The sequence below is a fragment of the Lepisosteus oculatus genome, chromosome 9 (genome assembly GCF_040954835.1).
Source record: "Lepisosteus oculatus isolate fLepOcu1 chromosome 9, fLepOcu1.hap2, whole genome shotgun sequence".
Lineage (NCBI taxonomy): Eukaryota > Metazoa > Chordata > Actinopteri > Semionotiformes > Lepisosteidae > Lepisosteus > Lepisosteus oculatus.
In genome coordinates this window covers 41,269,645-41,292,796 of record NC_090704.1, presented here as the reverse complement: position 1 = coordinate 41,292,796, position 23,152 = coordinate 41,269,645, and the positions used below count along the sequence as shown (strand labels likewise).

At 44.9% G+C, this 23,152-nt stretch overlaps 1 protein-coding gene across 1 annotated transcript; it reads right to left on the bottom strand.

The window, feature by feature from the left end:
• Nucleotides 1–517: 517 nt before the first annotated feature.
• timp2a (TIMP metallopeptidase inhibitor 2a) lies at nt 518–22,708 on the bottom strand. Its single transcript, XM_069194543.1, has 5 exons — nt 22,082–22,708; nt 6,875–6,975; nt 6,017–6,125; nt 4,355–4,479; nt 518–3,971 (listed from the first exon to the last, which is right to left on the bottom strand). The coding sequence occupies exons 1-5, from the start codon at nt 22,209–22,211 to the stop codon at nt 3,774–3,776; spliced, it is 663 nt and encodes a 220-aa protein (XP_069050644.1). The 5' UTR covers nt 22,212–22,708; the 3' UTR covers nt 518–3,773.
• Nucleotides 22,709–23,152: the final 444 nt, after the last annotated feature.

Genomic DNA, 23,152 nt, shown 5'->3' with positions numbered 1-23,152 from the left:
TGTGGTAATATTGTAATTAAATAGTGCGACCACAAGTAGGCAGTCTTTCACCACATTTCATCTTCATCTCCCTTTTTACACTTAAATCCGTAAAACAGTGGATAGAGTTCCATTTGTTAACGTCCCTTCCGTGCGTCTGAAGGTAATGAGTAAAAATAAACAACGAAAGGATATGGGTTAGGAAGGATGCAATTGAATTGCTGCTATGATAAAGGTTCTTTCATAGACTACTAAAAAAACAGACTTCTAGATGCAAAGAAAATATTTTGTCGAACACATTGGGTGAAAGGTCCGTGTCGAAAAACCGCTAGCATGGGCAGTTCATTTTAAAACTACTAATATCAAGGGATTTGTAGGTCCTCATTTAGTTCAGTTAAAAGGGGTTGAGGAGAACTGAAATTACTTATACTTCCGATGACCAAATCTGTTGCCATTTTAAAATCCAGGTCAATAAGACGCATGTGAATTAGCCATAGTCCAGGGAGGGAGGTTATCTTATAAGAAATGAAGAGACATGTTATTCTAAATTTTTATTTGATAATACTGTATATTTAATCCATTGACTGTATGCCCACATATGAATTATACAAAGCGTCAAAGACATGCATAGTCTGGTTTTCATTTTACAATGGCTCTCATGTGTCTCCAGCACAAGAAATCTCACTCTTCAGCAAACATCAGAGAAAGAAGAAAAAAAATACAATAAAAAAATAAAATGGCCAAATAAAGAAAAAACACAGATCACTCAAGATTTAAATTATGCGTTTTCAGATACATCTAGTACTTGAATAGCAACAAAATACTAAAAATACCATGTAAACTTTTGCTTTCACTTAACAGGTCTTGTAGGATGAATTTCTCTACGCAAGACAGAAATGTGTGTTTAAAGTAATGGACTGTTTTTTAGCAGATTTGCCATTACTGTCTGGGACCTGAATGCAGATAATTACATCTCCTATTATTTCAAACAGTTGAATATCATTAGAGCAACACTCTGCAGCATTTAAAATCATGTTGCTTGGTGTTTTATCAGACCAAGATAGTTTGACTAAACCTCTAAGTATTGATTTCCCCCATCTGAAATGAACTTATGTGAAATCTGGAACTTTTACTAATGGCTGGGATGAACCAATGTTCAATAAATGTAAAAAAAAAAAACATCACTCATCCTTAAGTAAAGTGTACTTATTTATCAAACCCAATTAATCAGTTAACAGGCTGTAGTACAGTTCTTGTTGAATGATGCCTGCACTTTGCCCTTCATGTATATGGAGACACAGTAACTTACCCTACAAACATCTCTGCAAGACAGCTACTTTAACATATTGCCACAGATCAGTTTATTTTCAGTGATACAAATGCATAAAACTATTACGCAATTAATTCCAGAGATTTCAAAATGACACTGAGAGCAATCAAACTGCACAACCCAGCGGTCTGGAGTCACTGCGATATTTCTCCAGCAAAGCACTGTGCGTTTATGAAAATGGCGTGATACAATAGTCTTTGCTTAGGAAACTGTCTTTTTTGAGAAACTATATTCCATAGTGATTTTAAGAAAAAAATATCAGTATGAAATGCAAAACCAGGAATACTGCTTTTTAACAAATCACCATGATCAATATGGTGTAGGCGTTAAGAGTATTGGGAGAATGAATGAAGAATATTATGATACTGAACACCCTGGATGCTTCCTTATAAACGTACTCTATATTTCTAAATCGCAATACTTGTTAATGCTCCAGGAATCAGATTTCTAAAGATGGATGTGCATTTATACCTGACCTGAAGCAATGGGATATGAAGTCAAAGAATACATTCCTTTATCATTTCACTTGTTTAAATTGTTCCTTTATTTGGTTTCAGTCTCCTGAAACACACTCTATAAAGTAGTTCCTGGCAATGAACACGGTTATGAACAACATATGGTTTCCTAGACATCACAATGTGTGCTGTGGGTCATCATAACCTCGAGCCCTGCCTTACAGCAACTCAACATACACAAATTGTGGGGGGGGGGGGGGATTTGAAGTTTCTATAGTACTTTAAAGAAAAAAGAGAGAATAAAAGCATTACATGAAAGTAGCAAGACCAAACAATAATATTAGAAAATCAATTGTATAAAGAACTAGAAGGTTACAAAACAAAAATTACAAAAATCAAGAAGAGGATTCAATCCTCCCTGTTTGAGACCTTCGTCTTTTGACCAAATGTCTCGACTCCTTAGAAAGTGCAAATCTAAAAAGGTCTAACCAAGATTATTAATAATTATAATAAAAAAGAATTTAAAAATATATGTATAAAAATAACAAACGTATATGCATAGGTACTGTACAGGGGACAGGAAGACAATGTGGACAGAGGATAGGCCATAGGAGCGTATAGGAACAACCACAGCAAGCGAGGCTCCATTACTTTATTGACAAGGCATAGACTGGACCAGTGAGACATCAGGAATCCCCTCGAGGAGGAGAAAGGTCAAATCTGTCACTGAACTACTGTTCAAATTGTGGAACACGATTACATTCCTTCATTTCCTAGCGAACTGAGGTTTCTCCGAGGGCTGAGTCTGGGTCTCGGCTTTCGCTTCCACCACAACGCCACAAACGCGACTGGGTTTCCAAATTCTGGTCACGACTACCTCGTGCGGACGGTTTCTGGCGACGGTTCACTCGGCCGGTATTCCAATCTGCCCTGTTCAAGGTCTAAGACCAGGAACAATCCCGCCCTGGGAAGAGTCTGCTGCTTTGGCAGAGGAGAGGCTGTGCCAGCTGTGCCCAGAGAAGCTGCTTCTGTACATTCACACCCCTGCACACTGCCAGCCAGCTCCCAGCCCCAAATACCCACAGTCCTCTTCACCCTGACATCAGCACTCCTGACGCCACAGGGGGCAGAAGGCCCAGCTGACTTGCAAACAAACAGTTTCAAACACTGATAGGCCTCTTATGTAAGACCTACTGTATGTCAGCAAACCTCTATTTCATGGCTCAGACTAAATCATGCCCTTTTACGACACGTAACAGTTTAAGAATTCCCAACACGTGTGAAAAGCATCGTGAGCACTATTTTATTTTCAACAGGGTATCTCTTGGTGAACCGAGAAAGTGCTAAAGGCAACGACTGGAAGAACGCACAGGTCAGTTCTTTATTGCGTCTCAAAACTGCTAGAAATGAGTAGTTCAAGCCTTTGGTTCAAAATTTCCATCTCATAAACCATGCATTTTTTTTTTTACACATAATGCTGTCATTCAGAAACAAACATCACAATATTCTGGGAAGTCCCGCCTCACCATGAATCTGATTGGTTCAAGCTGCATGGTTATGAGAAACAGGAAATGTTCAGTGAGATTTGACCTTTGGAGATTTGGCTTTCAACAGGATAAACAACACCTTTGTTGTGGACAAAGATATTGTTATACCCTTGCTATAAGTAAAGCACAAACCAATGTTTGGTAGGTTATTTTAATTTTGCTGTATTATTTTTTTTTAAAGAAGAATAAGCGCTTTTTGGGGCAGAAAGTGCTGTCCTCACAAGATTGTCCCTCACACACTGCCGTAGTTGCTGCAAGGCTTCTTGAGGAAGTGACGTCATCACTCGACCAGTCTACATCTGTTACGTTTTAATAATCTCACTGTTTATTTAATTATTTATAATGCTCTTTTTTTTCTTCTTATCGTTTCGCAGGCGGTGTCTGCCGGCGGCGCAGAGGGCACGCGTGGGCGGGCGAGCAGGGGGGGGTGGGGGTGGGGGTGTGTGTGTGGGGGGTGGGGGTTTAGGGGTCCTCAATGTCCAAGAATTCCTTCTTGGGGGGCGCCACTCCGCGGTACCAAGCACAGGAGCCGTCACTCCTCTTGATGCAGGCGTAGTGGTTGGCCTGACGACCGCTGATGCTCTTCTCCATCACCCAGTCCGTCCACAGGCACTCGTCCTGGCTGTTGATGATGCACGGGATGGAGGAGCAGCGCGATATCTGTGGAAGGACAACACCCGTTAGCTGGGGCCGCGCTCGTCTTCCTTGCCAGCGCCGCCGCCGGCCGCTGCACAGCATCCCGGGGGAGGCTGTGCTGCAAAAACGAGAGACGAGGGACGAGTTTCGCGCTTTTGGCTTTAAAGCAGTTAACATCAGAACACAGGGATGGCCACAAACAAGATAAGAGAGAACCGAGACACTAAAAGAGGAATGAGGGGCACAAAATATGATGTTTAGGAGCAGGAACTAATCCTATGATTAAGTCAACGGGGGGACTGGTTGCGTCGCTGAGAGCTGGGCTGGAAGAAAGCCCGGCAGGCCCGTGGGTATCCTGGACCCGGACTGGGAATCGCCACCCCATGGCCAGACCGGTCCCTCCTCACCTTGCACTCACAGCCCATCTGGTACCGCTGGTTCAGACTCTTCTTCTGAGTGGCGCTCATGGACTCCCAGGGCACGATGAAGTCACACAGGGTCACGTGCATCTTTCCATCCGCTTCTGCCTTGCCTGGGGGTTACAGGGACAGTCGCATCAGCAGCCAGATCACCCTGCAGCTCACCGCTGGCAGCCCACTGAAGCTCAGCAGGTGTGAGCCTGGCCAGTACCTGGAGGGGAGACTCCTGGGAAAGCTAAGGCTGCTGCTGGAAGAGGTGTTAGTGGGGCCAGCAGGGGGCGCTCATCCTGCGGTCTGTGTGGGTCCTTATGCCCCAGTATAGTGACAGGGACACTATACTCTAAAAAGGCACCATACTTCGCATGAGATGTAAAACCGAGGCCCTGACTCTCTGTGGTCATTAAAAATCCCAAGGTGTGTCTCAAAAAGAGTAGGGGTGTAACCCCGGTGTCCTGGCCAAATTTCCCATTGGCCTTTACCAATCATGGCCTCCTAATAATCTCCATCTATGAATTGACTTCATCACTTTGTTCTCCTCCTCACTGGTAGCTGGTGTGTGGTGAACAAACTGGCACACACTGGCTGCCATCGCATCATCCAGGTGGGGGCTGCACAGTGGTGGTGGTGGAGGGGAGTCCCCACTACCTATAAAGCGCTTTGAGTGGATTGTCCAGAAAAGCGCTACAGTATATAAGTGTAAGGAATTATTATTATAATCAGTCACATGCTGCCTAGCTTCAATGTTAGCATTCCCACACTGGTAGCTAGTTAATGCTAGCCAGTCACTAGACACCATAAAGCCTCATTCACAGAGCACTGGGCTTTGTGATAAGAGAGAAGTGGATTCTGCAGAGTGTTTTTTTTTAAAGGCACTCAAGATCTGATCTGGGATTTAGAGGCAGTCAGTTTCTGTCTGACTTGCAGGACTGGAAAGAGTTCCTTTGAAATCAAGGCCTCAGCAATTACAAGCCCAGACTTCTCATACTATCTGCTTCCACTCAACTATTTTAAAGGAATTACCCATATTATCTTCAATGCCCACACTATAATTTCAGCTTGTTTTGGTGCAGGAGATCAGTCTAGATAGAGAAACCAGAGAAAGTCTGTTTTTACAGCCTTGAGTCTTGTTTTCCTTTTCCATTCAGTAAAACCTTTCAAACAGAAGTAACACTGTTGCATTAAAAATCCCTTTATGCGGCTTTATCTATAGTAAAATATTTAAAAATTTTAAAAATGGGAATAACATTCGAGTTTATTTAAGGAAAGCTTTAAAGATTAAATGGCATTTTTTTTTCCTCATGGCTCGTGGCTAACATTTGGAAAGTTGTTTCCAGGGTTTCAATGTTTTCAGATTTCCTGCCAACACCATCTCCCCTGAGATTCCACACGGCTTGTCATGATGTTAGTGAGGCTGCTCCTCCAATCAGCGCTGACTCGCCTGTCGGGCACTGTGGGAGATCTGAAAGTGGGCGTGTCAGAGGCACGTGGCTGTGCGTCTCATTCTCACCCGAGTGGATACAGGAGATTTGGCATGAGGGCCAAAAAAAGAGCCAATTCCAAATTCAGTGGGCATATAATAAAAAATAAATCAACAATTCAAAATTTAAAAAAAGGAAAAAGAAATTCTGGTGATGGCGTCTCACACGCTACCTGAAATGAGGTACTCCTTTTTGCCATTGGTCTCCAGAGTCACTCCACACACAGCAGAAGAGGGGGCAGTGAAGACAGTTTCTATGTCTCTATCTGGGCCTTTGAACATCTGAAACAAACAGAGCAGCAGCACATTTTACTGAAAACACAGATGTCTCAGAGGACAGCAGGGCCTGCTGGAAAGTTGACAGCACTCGATAATTTTTCCTTATTTTGTTTGGTTTCAGAAGAGGTTTGGCAGGAGTTGTTTTTTCCATTTCGGACTCATCTTTAAAATGAGCCTCGTCTTTCTTTCAGCTGTCCCCTTATTACTTCTCAACAAGGCAAAGACATCTCTTGTACAGAGATGCAGAAGTGTAGAACACGAACAACCATCTGCAAGCACCGTAAAGTGCAGCAATGGGTCAGTAAGCAATACAACAGACAGGGCAGGCACCTTCTTCCATTTCATGGACCGATGCAGGGAAATAAACGGGTCTGGAGTGTGGTACCCACTTATTCAGTCTCGGATGCTGTCTTACCAGGACCTGAGATCATTGCTGTTCTCCTGAAGCCTGTACCAAACTCAACAGACACTGTAGACACTGAGCGATTAATTTAAACAACGTATACTACTAGCTTTACACAAACACCAGAAGATGCACTTTTTGTTTAAAACAGGGTTTTAAGAATATGATAATAATAATACAATGCTGTCATAAGCCTTTGAGGGGGAACCAGATTTTACTGTACCTCAGAATAAATCAATCAAGATCAGCCAAACAGAATAAAACAGGAGTGCAGTGAAGAGTAATGTGTCTAAAGACACATTCGTCACTTCCAGCCAGGATCTTTATCAGGAGTGATCTCAGTTCCTACCTTGATCTGCTTGATCTCATACTGGATTCTCTTGATTGGGTTGCCATAGATGTCGTTCCCAGAATCCACTTCCTTACCTCCAATCACCTTTGCCCTGATCACTGGGAGTAAAAAAAAAAAGAGAGATAAAGAAATGAACACATCAGGCTGATGCACTGAGCAACAGTGGCAGGTTCTCTCACTAGTCATAGCACTCTACAGCCTAGCCTAAAAAAGCATGGAAATGCTATACAAATAATTTAAAGTAACATGTTCCTCTAAAACACAAAAGTCCCTTACTCTACTTAATGTCACTGCCTTAAGCCACAGAAGTATGAACTTCAAAATACAATGGTTTTTGTAATGCCTAAGCTATTGCTGCAAGTACTGCCATGTCTTTCTTTGTGCAGATATTATCAATTCATCGTTTAAAAGCAGGATGAAGACAGAGCTGTGCTGAGGGAACACATATGGGTGCTCAACCGACATTATCAGAGCACAATTCTCCGTATGTTCTGTTCGTGTTCGCCTGCCAAGACAACAAACCCTGGAAACTGGAAAGAAAAGCCAAACCACTTTCCAGCTGCGAAGTGCTCTTCGCACACCTGAAGTAGGAGTCACAGCTGAAACATCGGCTTTTTCCTCCTTTCTGCTTTCCAGCGGGGAACTGAGCCTCCACGTGTTCCTCTTGAGGAGGTAAGAAGGTCAGTCTGGCGCAGCGCCAAGCTGTTCCCCCGCGGCGAAGCTAAAATTTACATTTTCTCAGCACAAAATTCCCCATCTAAACAGCTGACGTGTAGCCTGGTGCAGCCGTGGACACACAGCAGTTTGCTCACTCTTTTTTTCTTTCCTTTCTTCTTTTTTGGAAAGCCTGATTCAGGGGATTGGAGCAGGCTTGGCTGCAGACGAAAGAAAAGAGGGGGGCGAAGAATCCTCTGGCTCTGCTGTTTGCCGCCGGAGCTTCCTTTGTGCAGGGACTGCGTTCCCTGTCTCACCGCAGCCATGTGAGAGAGGAAAACCCCCAGCCTTTCATGGGGGAGACGGGGTTCGCCTACATTTATTCATCCAAAGCGGAAACGTCTTCATAAGAGGCAAGCCGCAAATGTAAACTTATATATATAGCCTCTCGGATCACAAAGCTGTTCTAGAACGAGAGTAGAATCACCCCTCCAGGACTTGACTCCCTTGACTCGCATTACGCTGTCATCGTGTCTCTCTCAGTGAGGGTGCCTGCAAAGTACTCTGCAGATCCTGCTACTGAGCTCTTTCTTATTCAACAGAAACACAACACTGAATGCCGGCCCGAAAGTTCACTAAAACACTCTAAGAACATGCAATGTTTTCAAGACCAATTCTTTTGTGGTTAACCGTATAGAGCAAACATTTAATCATTTACTTTGGTAAAACTTTTTAGGTAGGCAGTATTGGCTGAAAGCACCGATTGCCAATTTCGCCTAACACTAATTAACAACATGTTGATCAGCAATGAGCTCCAGATCTTCCACCTCGCACTTTAAACAGAGCCTTGTCTGACTAAAGCCTGGATTAATCTTGTTTTAACAAAAATATACAATCTGGAAAAACAACTGGCTGGCTACGTTACTAACTGTGGCCTTCTATATGATTTTTGCCTGCTGTGGGCTCCACACTGGTCTTGATACAGAGCACATTTTTGTGCTCGCAAGATTCTTAGTCTGAAGCACTTGATGTTACATTATCAAATGCCTCTGTGGGCCTGTATACAAGAAGCAGGCTTCCTACTCCAATGGCTGCTTTCAATTTAAACCCCCACCACATAAAAAAGGCCCAGGATAACGATGAGCAGATGCAATTGAATTAGAACAGCTACTCAAGAAGCCAGCCATATTTCCCAATCAGAAACAGATAGATTCCTAAATGGCACATCCAAGCAGTCGAGAGATTGTTTAAACTCATGTAGAGCTGGGCAACAGCTCCTTTTCCTACTCCAACTTTACACCCACAATCAAATTTGTATACAATAAACAGTAATGTCATCATTGTCAGGATCAACAGCCCTGTAAAGGGTGAAATGTTATGAGATTTGATTGGCACTCCCTTTCTCTAGAAATGCTTTGGAATAACAATTTTTTTAGTCCTAAGTCTAAAATAACCAGGGAGCATGTCATATTGTCTAACATCCTGCAAAGATTAACAGAAAAAATGGTTTTGCTAGGTCACAGGGGTTGCCTTCAGAGTATAGGAAAATATAAACAATCAAAATGGCAGCTTGTTCCACTTGAATACCATGCCAGCTCTACGAACAAGCAGCAGAGCGATTCGTCCAGCAGGGGGCACTGAGGAGCTGGGCCAGGACTCGCAAACCAACTGGTTCAGGGACAAGAGCAGAGTGCCTGCTGCATAAGCTAGGTCTCTTCCAAGTCCAAAGCCCGTTCTCAGCAAGCATACTGCATGTCATAGGACTGGGGGCTATAAACGGGACTGCATACAGTAGCACAAGTGAAAGGAGCAGTATCTTCACTGGTTATCGAACACTTTCACTTAACATCAGGTAAGTTAGCTGTGTCAGAATCCTGTGTCAGTAGTTTGTAAACGAACAGGTTAAAGTTTATTCCCCACTGAAAGGAAAAGAGACAACATTTCGGTTGTGAAGCCTTCTTCAGGTGTCTGACATTTCGGCTCCACAGCCAAAACATTGTGTCTCTCCTCTTTTCCTTTCAGTGGGGAATAAACCTTTACCTGTTGCTTTCTGCATATGAGAAACATCCCACCTTTCTCTTTTTCCTGAGAGTGTTTTAAATCAAGTTTTAAATCATGGCCCCCCAGAAATGTCACAGCAACAAGATCACAGTATTGAAGGGAAATATATCTTGTCCTAAGGCAGGGACCAGCATTCTGCATTGTGTTGTCTCACAATTTAAAAATTGTAAATTAAATTAAAAATATGACAGCCTTGCATTATATCACTGTACAGCCAGCATGGATGCCAACACTGACAAATACCCAGAGCTATGCAACACCTCAGTAAGACAGGTATGGCATGGCAAATGTGAGCCCAGGGGTATTATACAGTACTAGTTACTACACAGGAAGATGCGGAATTACTGAAAAATAAAAGAAACAAGTTTGGGAAAAGACATGAGACTGCAGGTTAGGATTCACTTTAGAGCCTGGAAGGTACAGAGCTATGAAGGGCTCACTGCTGCTGATAAGATAATGAGAGCCTTGTCAGAGCACATGCTTTCCCTAGTATCACTCTTGCACACAACATCCAGGTTTCTACAGCAAGCCTCTAACTCTCCATGTCCTCTGCTTAGGATGTTAACTACACACAGGGGACTCTAGACTACTTTTAGCAATCATTTAGAATAATCAGGCAATCTCGGCTCAGTGTAATTTCCGCACACAGGGCTGCAAAAATTTAATCCGCAGCTCCTGTTTTTTCCTCCATTTAATGGCTCAGTTAATGAGTCTTGTATGCACTCTGCCACAGACATGGAGACGATTGCCCTGCAAGCCTGGAGTTATAGAGCCCTTGTGAGGTGTTTTTCCGAAATTAATATTAGTTTTTAAATCTAGACCTACATCGTTTGTCATCGTAGGTCACGTGTACTGGAGGCGGAGGGGGCACTGGGATGGTGAGGCTGCTGGATGTTTCCTCCACTACAGACTCAGGAGTGCTTGTGAAGGCCCTCCAGCTCAGAGGTCACTGGCCCCGGTCCTGGCTGTTGCTAGCCAAGTGTGAAAAGGATTCCCCAAGTGGCACATGTCTGACTCACCGCTCCCAGGGCTGGGTGGGTTTGAATTCATCAGGATGGCTTTGGCTTACAGTTCACAAACTACAAGCTGCCTCAGTAGGTAGACACGCACCTGGGTTAGCTTTGCTGCCAGTGCAAGCTGTATTAGTCCCCCCCAGTGCCCATGCTATAGGCTGGCATGACAAAAAGCAGAACCAGACAACCTGCTAGTTCACATATTAGCTGGTACTTGTATTGCATTTGCCTGTCCTGTGTTGGTATGTGTGAAACAAGCTTGACTGAAAACTTGGGCCTATAAACACATCTCCTTTCGTAGTGTAAAAGGCTGTCTCCACATTGCAAGAATGAGTTAGAGTTAAGATACAGGCAAATGTTGTTAATGGCTTTTAGAGCTCAGAAGTTCCACTTAAGCAGTTCAGAATTATACACAGAAGAGAAAAAAAATCAGCTTTGCAAAGAACTCGGGCTTCAGAAAAGGCACAAGGAAGTTCAAACTCTGCAGCAAATGCAAAAAAAGCATGCAATGGGAAAAAAGTGGGATTTCTCACAGATGAGTCAATAGCATTGTGACCTGAGAGATACTGACCCTACATCCGGAAACTCTCGTTGTGCAACCGATTTAGACTGAGAACAAAGAATTACAGGGCACCGTGTCCCCAAAATCACAGCCCTTCCAGCCAGGGGCAAGAGACCCATCAACTCAGTAAGGGTTCAGAGAGCAGAGAGCATGTAATGACATCGTTTGACTCACAGCAGGACGTTATACTGTACATAAAAACCCTTATAGAGGTATGGTAAACCCAAGATACAGCTTTGCAGCATTTGTCATGAGTATTAACAATAATGAAAAAAATCACACCAACCTCTGTGAATGGATGGTGTCACTTTACCCAAACAGGGACACTACAGGTGCTGAGTGATCAGAACTCTCACTATAATCTGAATATGAAGCCATCATTTACTGTACACCGCTGCTACGAAAAACGAAGTGGTTTTCACATTAGGAACAAGTAAAGATTCATTCCATGCTGAAAATGGAAGAAAAGAAACACAACGTTTCAGCTGTGGAGCCTTCTTCAGGTACCATAGGACCCATAGTAGGCTCCACAGCCAAAATATTAGGTTTCTTTTCAGCATGGAATAAACCTTTACTTGTTCCTTTGCTGCCTACACATGCTGATACAGCTCCCTACTTGAAAGGCTTTTACATTAGCCGCCTATGGGCATTTACACTCCTGCTAGTTAATCCATTACAAATCTGCAGCTATACATGAAGACATCAGATCGTCATGACAGATGACAGGCTAACCAGAGAGTTCAGAATTAATACAGTAACCTCCTATACTTCCCAGAAAGAGAACTTTTCTTCCACTCAAGAGTAAATGTATTTGATAACTTGACTGTTTATCGCAGACTAGATACAGCTCTCCGATTACATCATGGACACAGTTTGGCATCTTTCACAACCAGAACCAGTTATTAGTACAGTCTTGAGCAATCAAAGCAAGATGACTCTCCTGCAACCTGCTTTCAATCCTAAAAAAAAAAAAACAGCCTTGCGTTCCTGGGGCTCCTTGCTATAAAGGCAGTACTGGCCAGCTTGCATGTTGGAAGTGATACAAGTGTGGGACCTGTGGAGTCTGGAGTCATCAGGGCCGAGCTTTGATCTCCAGACAGGACAGCATGCCCCCTCAGCTACCAATTCTGGACCTTTCGTGTTTTTCTGGGTCAGGGATAGAAGAAGCAGTGAGCCCTTTTAGGACTGGAGGTGTAAGAATGCACAAGAAAATCTCAAATTGATATTTGTCTCTCTTTTATGTGGATTCAGGTTGCCTTTAATTGCCCAGGAAGAGAAACGAGTGCCAGTTCGTTTCCGGGCCAGCACCGTGCGCCTGCAGCCGCATGAATTAGGTCCTTAATGAGGCAAGCAAACCTTGCAAAGAGGAGCGCCAACACAGAAGGCCTTCCTCCCTGCAAATGTATTCACGGTTTTTTTCTGCCTTCCCTCTGAGTTGACCCACTTTTCCTCACTGCGTGTTGCAAAGCCATCCCAGCACTGGAGCCACAAACCCAGAGAACACTGAACACAGAATCTTTCACGTGTCTTTAGTCACCACAACGCTACCATTTCCACAGACAAGCTCAAGTCCCACAGAGCGCCCCTCCGAACACACAGCTCCCTGGTCCTGCAGTATGAACTGACTTTTTTTTCTAAAGGGGCATGATAAAAATAAAAATATAATTAATATAAATCACCATACCTTTAAGTCGGGCCATTTTAATTCCTGCAGTCTTGGGACAGAACACTGGGTTATCTTTGAACTGAAGCTCTCCTGGCACAAGAGCTACCCAATAAAGAGGGAACCAGAAGGCCTGTCTATTAACTCCTCTGCTGAATGTGAGGGAGGGAAAACGTTTTTCGCACAACATTCCCCTCAAAATGCTTCCCCGTGAGTCTCCTTTCCCTGAGTCACCCAAAAAATATCCCACATACCTCTCATGACAGCAGCACAATGCAGAGACCTATGACAACAGGAGATGGGGTGTCCAGAAAGTCCAAAAGCTCAGGCGGAGCTCTGGCCCTGCTACAGGGCTGGTAAAGAAGCCGCCCACATTCTGAATCTGATCACTTGTCAGCATGGCCAAGCGGAATTGCACTTTCACACAATGTGCCCGCAACACAAAGCAGAAATAAAGGGAAACTGAACTGGATCATACTCATAGGCTATTGTGGGGTGGCACAGTGGCACAGTGGTTAGCACTGCTGTCTCCCAGCACTGGGGTCCTGGGTTACAGCACCGCAGGAATATCAGCATGGAGTCTGCATGTTGTCCCTGTGTCCGTGTGGGTTTCCATCAGGTACTCCGGTTTCCTCCCACAGGCCAAAGACATGCTGGTAGGCTGATCGCCTTAACGGAAAATGGGCTCTGGTGGATAAGTGTGCGTGGACAGACTCCTGCTCACGAGTTAGAAAAAGCGTTTAGAAAATGGATGCATGTTAGGCTACTGCACAGTGCTGGAGGGCCCACTGCCAGCTTGGACAGTGCACAGGACTCTGCAGCTAAATCACTGCATTGCCCATCTACGGTTACTGGTTTCTCAATCCGCAGTCGCCCCTGCCACAGCTTGTTGCAAGACAGTTACTCGGCACGGAAGCATTGCCTTCACCTTTAGGGCATTTCAACATTCCCCATTGCAAAAGTCAGCCTGTCTCCTAATTTACAGTAAATCTGACAGCAAATTAAAAAAAAAACATATGAGGACCTCACTGGTGTGGAGAGGCTTTAATGAAAAGAATAACATAAAAAGTAATTTCTGCAAGTCAGAACTGGACTTCAAACCTTTCACGTGCACATGCTGCTATAGGGGCAAGGAGCATCTACTGTTCCTGGTACCCAAGAGGTCAAACTTGTAAACCACAGAAAGTCTTATCAAATTATGCCAGGAATCTTAATTATGAAGGTTATGGTCTGTGCTAGGATTAATCCAATAGTTTCACAGATCACATGATTTAAGGTGCATTGCCAAACTACTTAAAAAGGCAATGGGATTAAACTAGGAATGTCTCCTTTTCCTTTCAGTTCCAGGTACTGTATTTCATTGTTTGAGGAATGAGGGACTATCCCCCCAGTTCCAACGCTGGTAAGTATGTTGGTAAGCACCATGACGACAGGTTTGTTCTGAGGTTCAAGTATTACAGAAACATTTCGACAGAAGTCAATACCCGCATCCTCTTAACACAGACGATTTCCTGGAAACAAGTTTCAGCTAGGATATTTTACAGAAAACATACACTTTCTTACTGCTTTTTGCCGGTTTCTTGCCAGCAACCTATTAAACACAAAATATCATTTATATGGAATAGTTATTGTGAAATTCAACGAACAATGACCTATTGGTGAACTGCAACCCAGCTTTTGTTGGCAAAACCATCAAATAGCACAAAAGAACTAAAGTACTGCATTGCAAATTACGCTGTGACATTAATAGCCAGAACCTTCAGTTCCTGGATAAGGAACAAACCTTCAAACAGTCCCCAGCTGTTGCCGTTACAGCATTTTGTGGGGAACACGAAGACCCTAAAAAAAAAAGAGGCAGGGAGAAGAGAACTGCATGTTATTCTATTTAAAATGACCCCGATTAGCAGAGTGTTGCGCCTTCAAGCAGACACTAAAGCCACAGTCTTCCTCCCGACGTCTTCTGCAGGTTGGTATTTTTCCACTTGGAGACCGTGTGATCCTCCCACTGCGCAGCGAAGACGACAGAATGTGGGAGCCCATCCAGACTCCCCAGGACACACATAAACTGATCCACGAAATCACTTCACATTAACCTCCGCGCGCTGGCTCGGCGCTCACGGCTCTAAACACATTAGGCACGGGTCAGCGCACTCGACACCGACGCAGAGCAAGCAAGGGCCCCGGACAAGGGCAGCCGGCTTCTGGACGTCCCCCTTTGGGAAAGCAGTGGTTCAGGGCAGCAGGAAGGTACGCAGTGCAAGATCTTAGCACAAGAGAAGTACACGCTCAAGGACCTGTGGGATACTTTTCCCTCGAAAAGCAATTTTCCTTGATGACTCACCGGTCAGGGCCAGGGGCGGAAATCGAAGAGCGTTTAGGACTGAAAATAGAAGACTCTGCGTCGCGGGTGTCTGGCGCACACAAGCCGTGCGCGTTTGCTATAGACAAGTCCTCAGTATCTTTCAGGAAGAAGCAGCACAGGATCCTTGGATCGTTAAGCTCCCAATTAGCAAGGAGGCCATATGAACGGTCTCGCATTGTTATGCATTCTTATTGACAATGTTCATGCTTAACTAATTATAAAACTGGGGGTATATTATTATTTGTAACACTAAAGAGAAGTAGATCGGTGCATGGTGATCCAGATGACCCCAAAGCTCGGGCTGCACTAAGTGTTTAATAACAGGGATGGGACTTTTCTAAAGGAAGCTTATTAGAAGCAAAGCTTGCTCCCAGATGCAGTGAGCAGCCTCTACACACAATGACTAAGCACTAAGTGGAAAACAAAACAACTCTGAAAGCACTTGTTGTGTCTGCCTTGACTAATTAACTGCAATTGCGAGGTCCCCTCACATAAACGCGCCCAGTAACCACACAATTCTTCCATCTTTAAACAAGGGCATCTGACAGTCAGTCAGTCAGTGGCGTATTAACGCCCGCGGAAGAAGGGAGGAGGTCAGATTATCTCATAAAATACTTCTCACACACATGGGAAAACTGGTTCTAATTTCTTCTGGTGTCTGACGCAAGAGGTTGAAGAGATCACAGGAACATCCCTGCCCAGAGGGGCCACTTTTCACTCAAAAATAACCCCGCTGGCACACTGTGCCCCTGCCAGGGTTACAAACAGGGGCAGGAGAAGGACGTCTGGGACGGGACAGGACAGGACTGCAGCGTCAGTGAAGGAGGCTCTCGCGGGCACCCTGCCTCCTTCCTCAACAGCCCCCTGCAGCGGACTCTCATGACCCTGCTCACCACTTCCTGGACCGTTCCTTCCTTCCTCCCTGGTCCTTTTGCGCGAGATGAGGTGGCTAGATTTGGACGGTGTACCGTTGTGTTTTTTTTTTTTTTTTCTGCAGATGCCGGACACAACTCTGGTTTGAGCCAGACAACCCCGGTTTTACAGAGAGGAACCCACCCGGAATTTCTTCTAGAAGAAAACCACAGGAGAGGACGCAGACAAAATAGTTTGGAAACTAGTGCAGCCAAAGAACCCCCCAAACTTTAAATTCGCTCTGCAGCTCAACGGGGGGTGGGGAAACCTGCACAGGCTAAGCTTGAATTTGAGTTATCATGGGATACCTCCATTACAGGAGGTGGACAGGGCACATCACATCTGTTTTAAGTCATACCGCAGCACTGAATCCTGGGAAGCATCCCAAACAACTGCTGATCATGGTGCCCCTTTCTTATACCCTTACCAGCAACAAAAACCGCCCTATTACTTGAGAATGACTAACATTCAAACACGCTGTTACAGAGCAGGTCTAATCTCACACAGTACACAACGAGAGAGCGGCTCTCAACCTCAGAAGACCCCTCGAGAGCCAATCACAATGTTTCGGCAGAACACACGAGGGCAACCCCCAATTCGTCACCTGCTTACTTGGTAGGAGGTCTTAGCTCGAAAAAAACAAACAAACTGGGAGGTTTAATTGGACCTGCAGCCTAGTAGGGAAAAAAAAATAGCCACGATAAAGATGAAATGCTACTATAGAAGTGCAAGAAAAGCACAGCCCGGGTAAGCCATAAGCACAATTTATATGATGCCAATCCCTCTGTTCAGCCTCTGTGAAATGCTGAAGGTCTGAGGCCTAAGACAACTCGGTAAGTTATACACCAGGGCTTCGCCACCCACATGATCTGTTACCAGCAGTGTGCTCCTTACTGGAATAACAACTGTAGTTGAAAAATGACACAGATTTGGCCCCATACTCTTGCGCTGCACTGCAAAAGAAAATGGCTCGGAAAGCAACTGGAAGCACACTGCTGCGGGACATATCATTATGAGAAAGTGGCAGTCTGGGCTCCAGCTACAGCATTACAGTGCGGGTGTGCTGCGCTGTGACTCAGCCCCTGCTCCCTGCAACGTAACAGGCAGCATGGAGCCAAGATTCTGTCTAGGTATCCATTCTCACCCACACAGAAGAAAGCGCAGCTCCTCTGGTTTTGACAAAACCCATCAGTACCCTCTGCCGTATTGTGGCACAGCTCTCTTGCACACAAGCTGGAAAACGGCACTGTGTTCCAGGGACGCTGACATCATGATAACATTCATCTGCTAGAAGCCATGATGTGCTTTATCATTAAAATGGACAAGCACGATGCCTCCTGCAGGGCAGCGCACCAGGACAATCCTATGCCATGTGAAAAAATGACATTTCTGTTTAAAAATCTCCCACTTATGAGAATTACACGCCTGCTCGGCTAATGCAATCTGATCCCTCTGCCATTTAGCAGAGACAGTCTGTGAACCAGGAGATCAAAAGTTCAGTCCTGACTTCAGCAGGAATTTAATGAGGCAGGACAGTGTGTATCATCTGAATGTTTTGGCTAGTTTATCTCATACTTGCCACATGTTCTGAGAATGCTCTTGTCCTTACAGCTGCGACTGGGAAATGAACTATTCCAGCAAAAACTGTCTGGGGAAAAAAAACTGTTTGCTGAGCTTATCTCCAGGAAGCACATGGAGGCCTTAACTAGATGAGTTGGTTTGAAAACCTGAGATTAAACATCAGAAGAAAAGCATCTGTCACACTCTTATAATAACACAGGTCTTATTGGAGTATTACGAGAAAGTCTGACGAAGCTATCATCGATTCCACCTGAGGATGAACAGCAGTGCCTTCAATTACCATGCAAAAGCTCCCAGGGATGAAATAAATACTGTATATGGTACATTAAACTTTTATTTTCAGAAAGGGTAGGAATTAAAGAAGAGCTAGGTCAACTATTCCATACAACTGCTGACAAGCAAAAATATTCAGATTTCCAAACATGCTTCAGCAGTTTGGAAGTGCACAGTACAGCTAAGTTTCACTATTTCAGCTGCTCACTGTGGTTTTGGAAACTGCAGAGCCACGGTAACATGCAGCTCAGCAAAGAGTACCCTTTTAATGAGCAATGTGCCGTGTACACTGCAGTCCAACCAGCTCACATTCTCCTGCCTTCCAACAAGCAGAGCAGTATTTTAATAGGTGCAGTAAAAGACAAGTCCGCTTCTGTTAGTGATCTAATATCATATTTTCATTTACGACGAAAAGTCAGAAACAGAAACCTGTGTGAGGGTTAGAACAGTCAATTCACTAGTAATAAAAGCTGGAAAAGGTCCCAAAATCAAGTCATCAGTCATTCCTGAAGGTGCAATTCTGCAGACTATAATCTCAGCCTGATGTGACTCTGCCTTAAACGTCAGGGCCCTGTGCTAAATAAGAGAGTTATTTACAATACTGGCAGCATATCGAAAGTAAGACATCAGCTCTGCTGAACAGGACACTCTGCACAAACATGGTGTCCAGCAGGAGACCAGGCCTGAGAGAGGTCTCAGAGGAAGAGTTTTCAGATCTGCACAAACAAACCCCCAAACTGCCTCCAACAACAGGAGGAAAACACAAACTGCAACCTACTACAAAGAGCAGCGTGCCTTAAGGCACTACAAAATGCACTTTCCAGATTAATGAGGCAGTGTGAAACCTCACACCAAACCGAGCCAGTTCGAAGGACGGGAGCTCCTTTCGTCCTCAGATCACCTACAAGATCACTCACTTCGCAATCAATGCAGTTAATAACCTGAACAGAAACGCCCAGGTTACGGCAGAAGAAAATCCCTTGCCTGACATGCTTCTTTATTGCTAGACTTGGACAAACGAGCAGAAATGAAAAAAGGTAGAAAGACTGCTGGCATGACATCAGGCATATTTCAGAGAGAGAGAACGTGCGAGTGCATTGGCCCTCTCCTGCTGGGGGGGTCGGGGGGGCTGGATCAATTGCCTCCAGGCTTCAACCTATAAACTCCTCCTGACTGCAGGCACGGAGATGGACTCCATTCCAGCTGCAGCAGCTTGTAGCCTCACATCTGCCCAGCGCTGTCCCACTGATTCAGCCTTGAGCTGGGTGGGGAAACCCCCAGTGGGACACATCAGAGCATTCCTGCCATTCCTCAGGCCGGATCTGGAGGGGCTGACCGGCGCCCCAGCCCGATCGCAGCTAGCGCGGGAGGAACAGAGCCCCGAGCCCACACATTCCCACTGGCGTGAGCCCCCTCCTGCCACGTACACATCTGACACCCGCAGAGGGATCCTGCTCAGCACACACTTGGAGGGGAAGGGATGTTTTTCTGGGAAGGCGAGCGGCTTGCAGTGCCAGCAAACGCTTTCCCCCCGGAGATACTGCGATCCCAATCCCGGGAACTTGCGCCCAGCATCGTGAAGATTCTCAGAACGGGAAAGGCATGGGAAGTCCTTTGTTCACGGCAGATACTTCAATCGGCAGAGCTGTGCGTATCATGGAGCAGACTCGCTTTAGGAGTGGCTTAATGGATTATGAAAACTTTTTAACTCCTCTGTATTTGGCATACGAGCTGCATCTTAGGTGATTATTCATATCCTGTGATATATCTGTTCTGTGGGAGCCTTGCTTTTCAGAAATGCCCATTTTTAGCAACATAAAAGTACATTTTAAGCACAAAAAGAGCCATCAAAACTGTCAATAGCACTAGTGATCTGTTTGTAATTAGCACATGCCTGACATTTGAAATCAAAAGGAACTGAATTACAAAGCCAAGATACGCCCAGCAATGATTCAGTCACAAGTAACCAGTGACACATCAGGGGATTTAATTTCAGCTGTTGGACCTATCCCGCCTTTACAGTTTCAGCAGATCACCAGCTGAACCCGTAACGTCACTTTTCCATAATTTCCCTAAGTGAAGCACACCGACTCCCCACCAAGGCAACCTCAAAGACAAAGGGGGGCAATGACAAAAACGTCTTATGTAGTAGTAACAACACGCAGCGTCATATTCGTAAAAGCACAAATGCAAATCAAACTTATATATGTCATGTCACGGTCTTCTAGTTGAAATCGTTTTTAAAATGAAGTTAAACCCTTCGGTGTTTAATTATAAGCAACCTTCAGACTGGGACACACACACACATTCACTCCCCACGGTCGCCGTGCCTGCTTTCCGTAGCTGTTAATCAGAAAGTCAAGCGACGTGCGCTTTCACAAAACTGGGATGTGCGCCGTCATTCAGGAGCGCTTGAAATGCGCAGCTCATTTATCCACGGGCTGAAATCCGCATAGTTCAGGCCCAAACCACCAGAGAATCCCAGGGCAACTGCAACATGCAGGCCTATCTGAACAAATCCAGTACAGATCCCGACCAACTCCACACTCAAAAAAGATATGGATAGATTATTGCAAATTAGCATAACCGCAAAACATAAACGCTAACTGCTGTTTTCCACGAGTCTCGCAGACCTAATTAGCATTCCTTTTACGAGGACAGCACCAGGGGTAGTTCGCTGATTGGCGAGGGGGGGGTATAGGGATTTCAAAATCTTGACCGTTTTACATGTTACACGCAGCTCCATTTCAACAGCTCCCCGAGAATCCCTTCTACCGAAAACAGGAAACCTGAACGATTTGAAGACGTAACGAGTGAGGGACGCGAGTTGTCGACTTGCCCGACACTGAATGAAACAGCCAAGCCAGACGGCGGACAGTCACCCAAAACACAAACACCCCACCAGATCCCGGCAAACACGTCTACACGAAACAGGGCAGATATGACAGGCATGGGGGAGTTTTCCATAAGCGATGATAAACAAAGATGTGATCTTACCAATTTGTTTACAAATGTCCATTACAAAAATGTGCAAAATCTGTAAAAATCGACATTGGCCGTTTTTATTTGTTTACCAACACCTTCACAACTTCAGGCTCATATTGTGGTGGGGGTAAATATTTGGAAATGAACACACAATGACAGTGCGAATCTGGGAAGTTGGACTTAAAAGGACGCAAACGGAATACATTGTTTACCAGAGACCTTGCAAACTTTTCCAGAGTTTTCTTTCTAGGACTTCCTGTATCAGACGACTATCGCAGTTCGCGAATCACGATTTGACATCGGTAGCAAAATACTAACCACTACAATGAGTTACAACATACGAGACACATTTATATAGGCTCTCTCTCTCTCTGTGTGTGTGATTGTTTTTGTGCGCTACATTTTTACGTGAACAATAGTAATCGAGATCTAAGAAATCGGTCCGACAGCAAAGAAAACGTCCATCATATCTGCGACTCATTAAAATATCTTAACGTGCACTGCAAACGTTTTGGGCACTTGAGGCGTTTCGTAACGCAGTCCATTTTAAAAAGAGGCAAGGCTAAGAGACAGGTAGAGACATACCCAGTCTTCTGGGATGCATTAAACCTGTCCTGTTGAAAACACCCCGACATCACCGTTACAGGTGGCTTCGTGACTTAAACTTGCCAGTTGTACGTTTAGTGGCGAGGCAGTTGATCTTGACCCCTCTTGACGCGTCCCCCGCGAATGAATCCGTTTTAAAATAACAAAATCGACAACAGCAGGAGTTCGTGTAACGCACCCCACCTCAGGTAACAACCCCCCCCCCCAAAAAAAAACGCGGTTCTCTCACAGAGATTAACGTTACAGTTAATTTAGATGCATCTCACAAGTTAAAAGTTGGGTTCGATATTTCGCGAGTGGGGAAATGCCCAGTGCGTTTGTTTCAGATGGCATCCAGACATCACGCAAACTAAACGATCCTGACTGAATCTGAACTTGTGGATTGTGGATTGTGGATTGTGGATTGCATTCCGACACTGTCACAGCTTAAAACAATTAATACAACAGACCGCTACCTAGCGGGTTACAGGAGCGTGGAAACGTGTCACATTCATCTGCGCGAATATAGAAGTAAATCAGAACGTGATCTTACCTACATCTGCATTGCAAAAAGCCTGTTGTGGGTGGACGGGTGAGCAGCTGCAACCTTCCGCTATTTCTTTCACTCGCCACAGAAGCAGCACCGCCAGAGTGGCGAAGAAACTGCTAACAGTACAACTCATTTTGGTCTCCTCGCTTCGTCACCACCTCGCAGAAGAAAAACCTGACGTCTACGGATCGCAGAGAAACAACAACAACAACAACAAACAAAAAAAAAAGCCCGTCTTAAAAAATGTTCGGGTTCTCTCTCTCTTTTTTTTACAACAAAGAGTAATAAATACGAGCGAAGTTGCTGTTTTCGAGCAGCAGTTGAGAAGAGAGGTTGCAGTCGACAGTTCTGTGCAGAAATTCACCAGGACTGAGCAGCGCCGTAGGGGAGGTGGGGAAACGCGACCACTACCAGTATTTTCTCTCAAGCCGCCTTTCCTCAACACTCTCCTTCTACGGGTCTGTCTGTTTCCTTTTCGCTGAGATCAGCCTCATTTTTTTTATGGTTTGCTGTTGGGGCTCCTCCCATTCAGTAGTCGGGGGCGCTGGGCTTGCACCACAGATAGCTCTCGTCTGCTCGTGTTCCCCCTGTGCTCAACTCCCAGCATTTGTTTACGCGTTTCGGAGCCGCCAACTATTGTAATATCACCGTATGCGACCGTTTTATTAAAGAAGGCTTGCGGAAACGGGCTCATTCGTGTATTCACTGCATTAAAAAAAAACTACAGAGCTTTCGAAATAGCACATGAGGCGTGACAGTTCTGCTTTAAACTTGAAAATGTCCAATACGCGCGATAATATTTACTCCGAGGGACTGGGGGGGTGTCTCATTTAAATGCTCTTGAAGCAGAATGTAGAAATGAAAATTAAAAACGCACTACAGTCGCTTCAGCTTCAGAAATGTGTTATTTAATCTCAATTCAAACCATAAAGGAATTTTAGAACCGTGGGAGTGTCAGTTGTGCAGGGTTTCGATGGGGCTCAAGGCCTAAGCATCTGCTGTAGGTTCTTTCCTGATCTTTAGTTTTCCACTTGCTCAGAAAAGACTGAGCATGGTTCTAGGCCTTACTCGGAC

Bases quoted from the DNA above. Each gene is read 5' to 3' on its own strand.
- timp2a (XM_069194543.1), bottom strand. From the start codon at position 22,211: ATGAGTTGTACTGTTAGCAGTTTCTTCGCCACTCTGGCGGTGCTGCTT. The intron at 6,976-22,081 runs GTAAGATCACGT...TTTTACTCCCAG, and splicing joins TTTTTGCAATGCAGATGTAG to TGATCAGGGCAAAGGTGATT. The intron at 3,972-4,354 runs GTGAGGAGGGAC...GTCCTTCCACAG, and splicing joins AGATGGGCTGTGAGTGCAAG to ATATCGCGCTGCTCCTCCAT.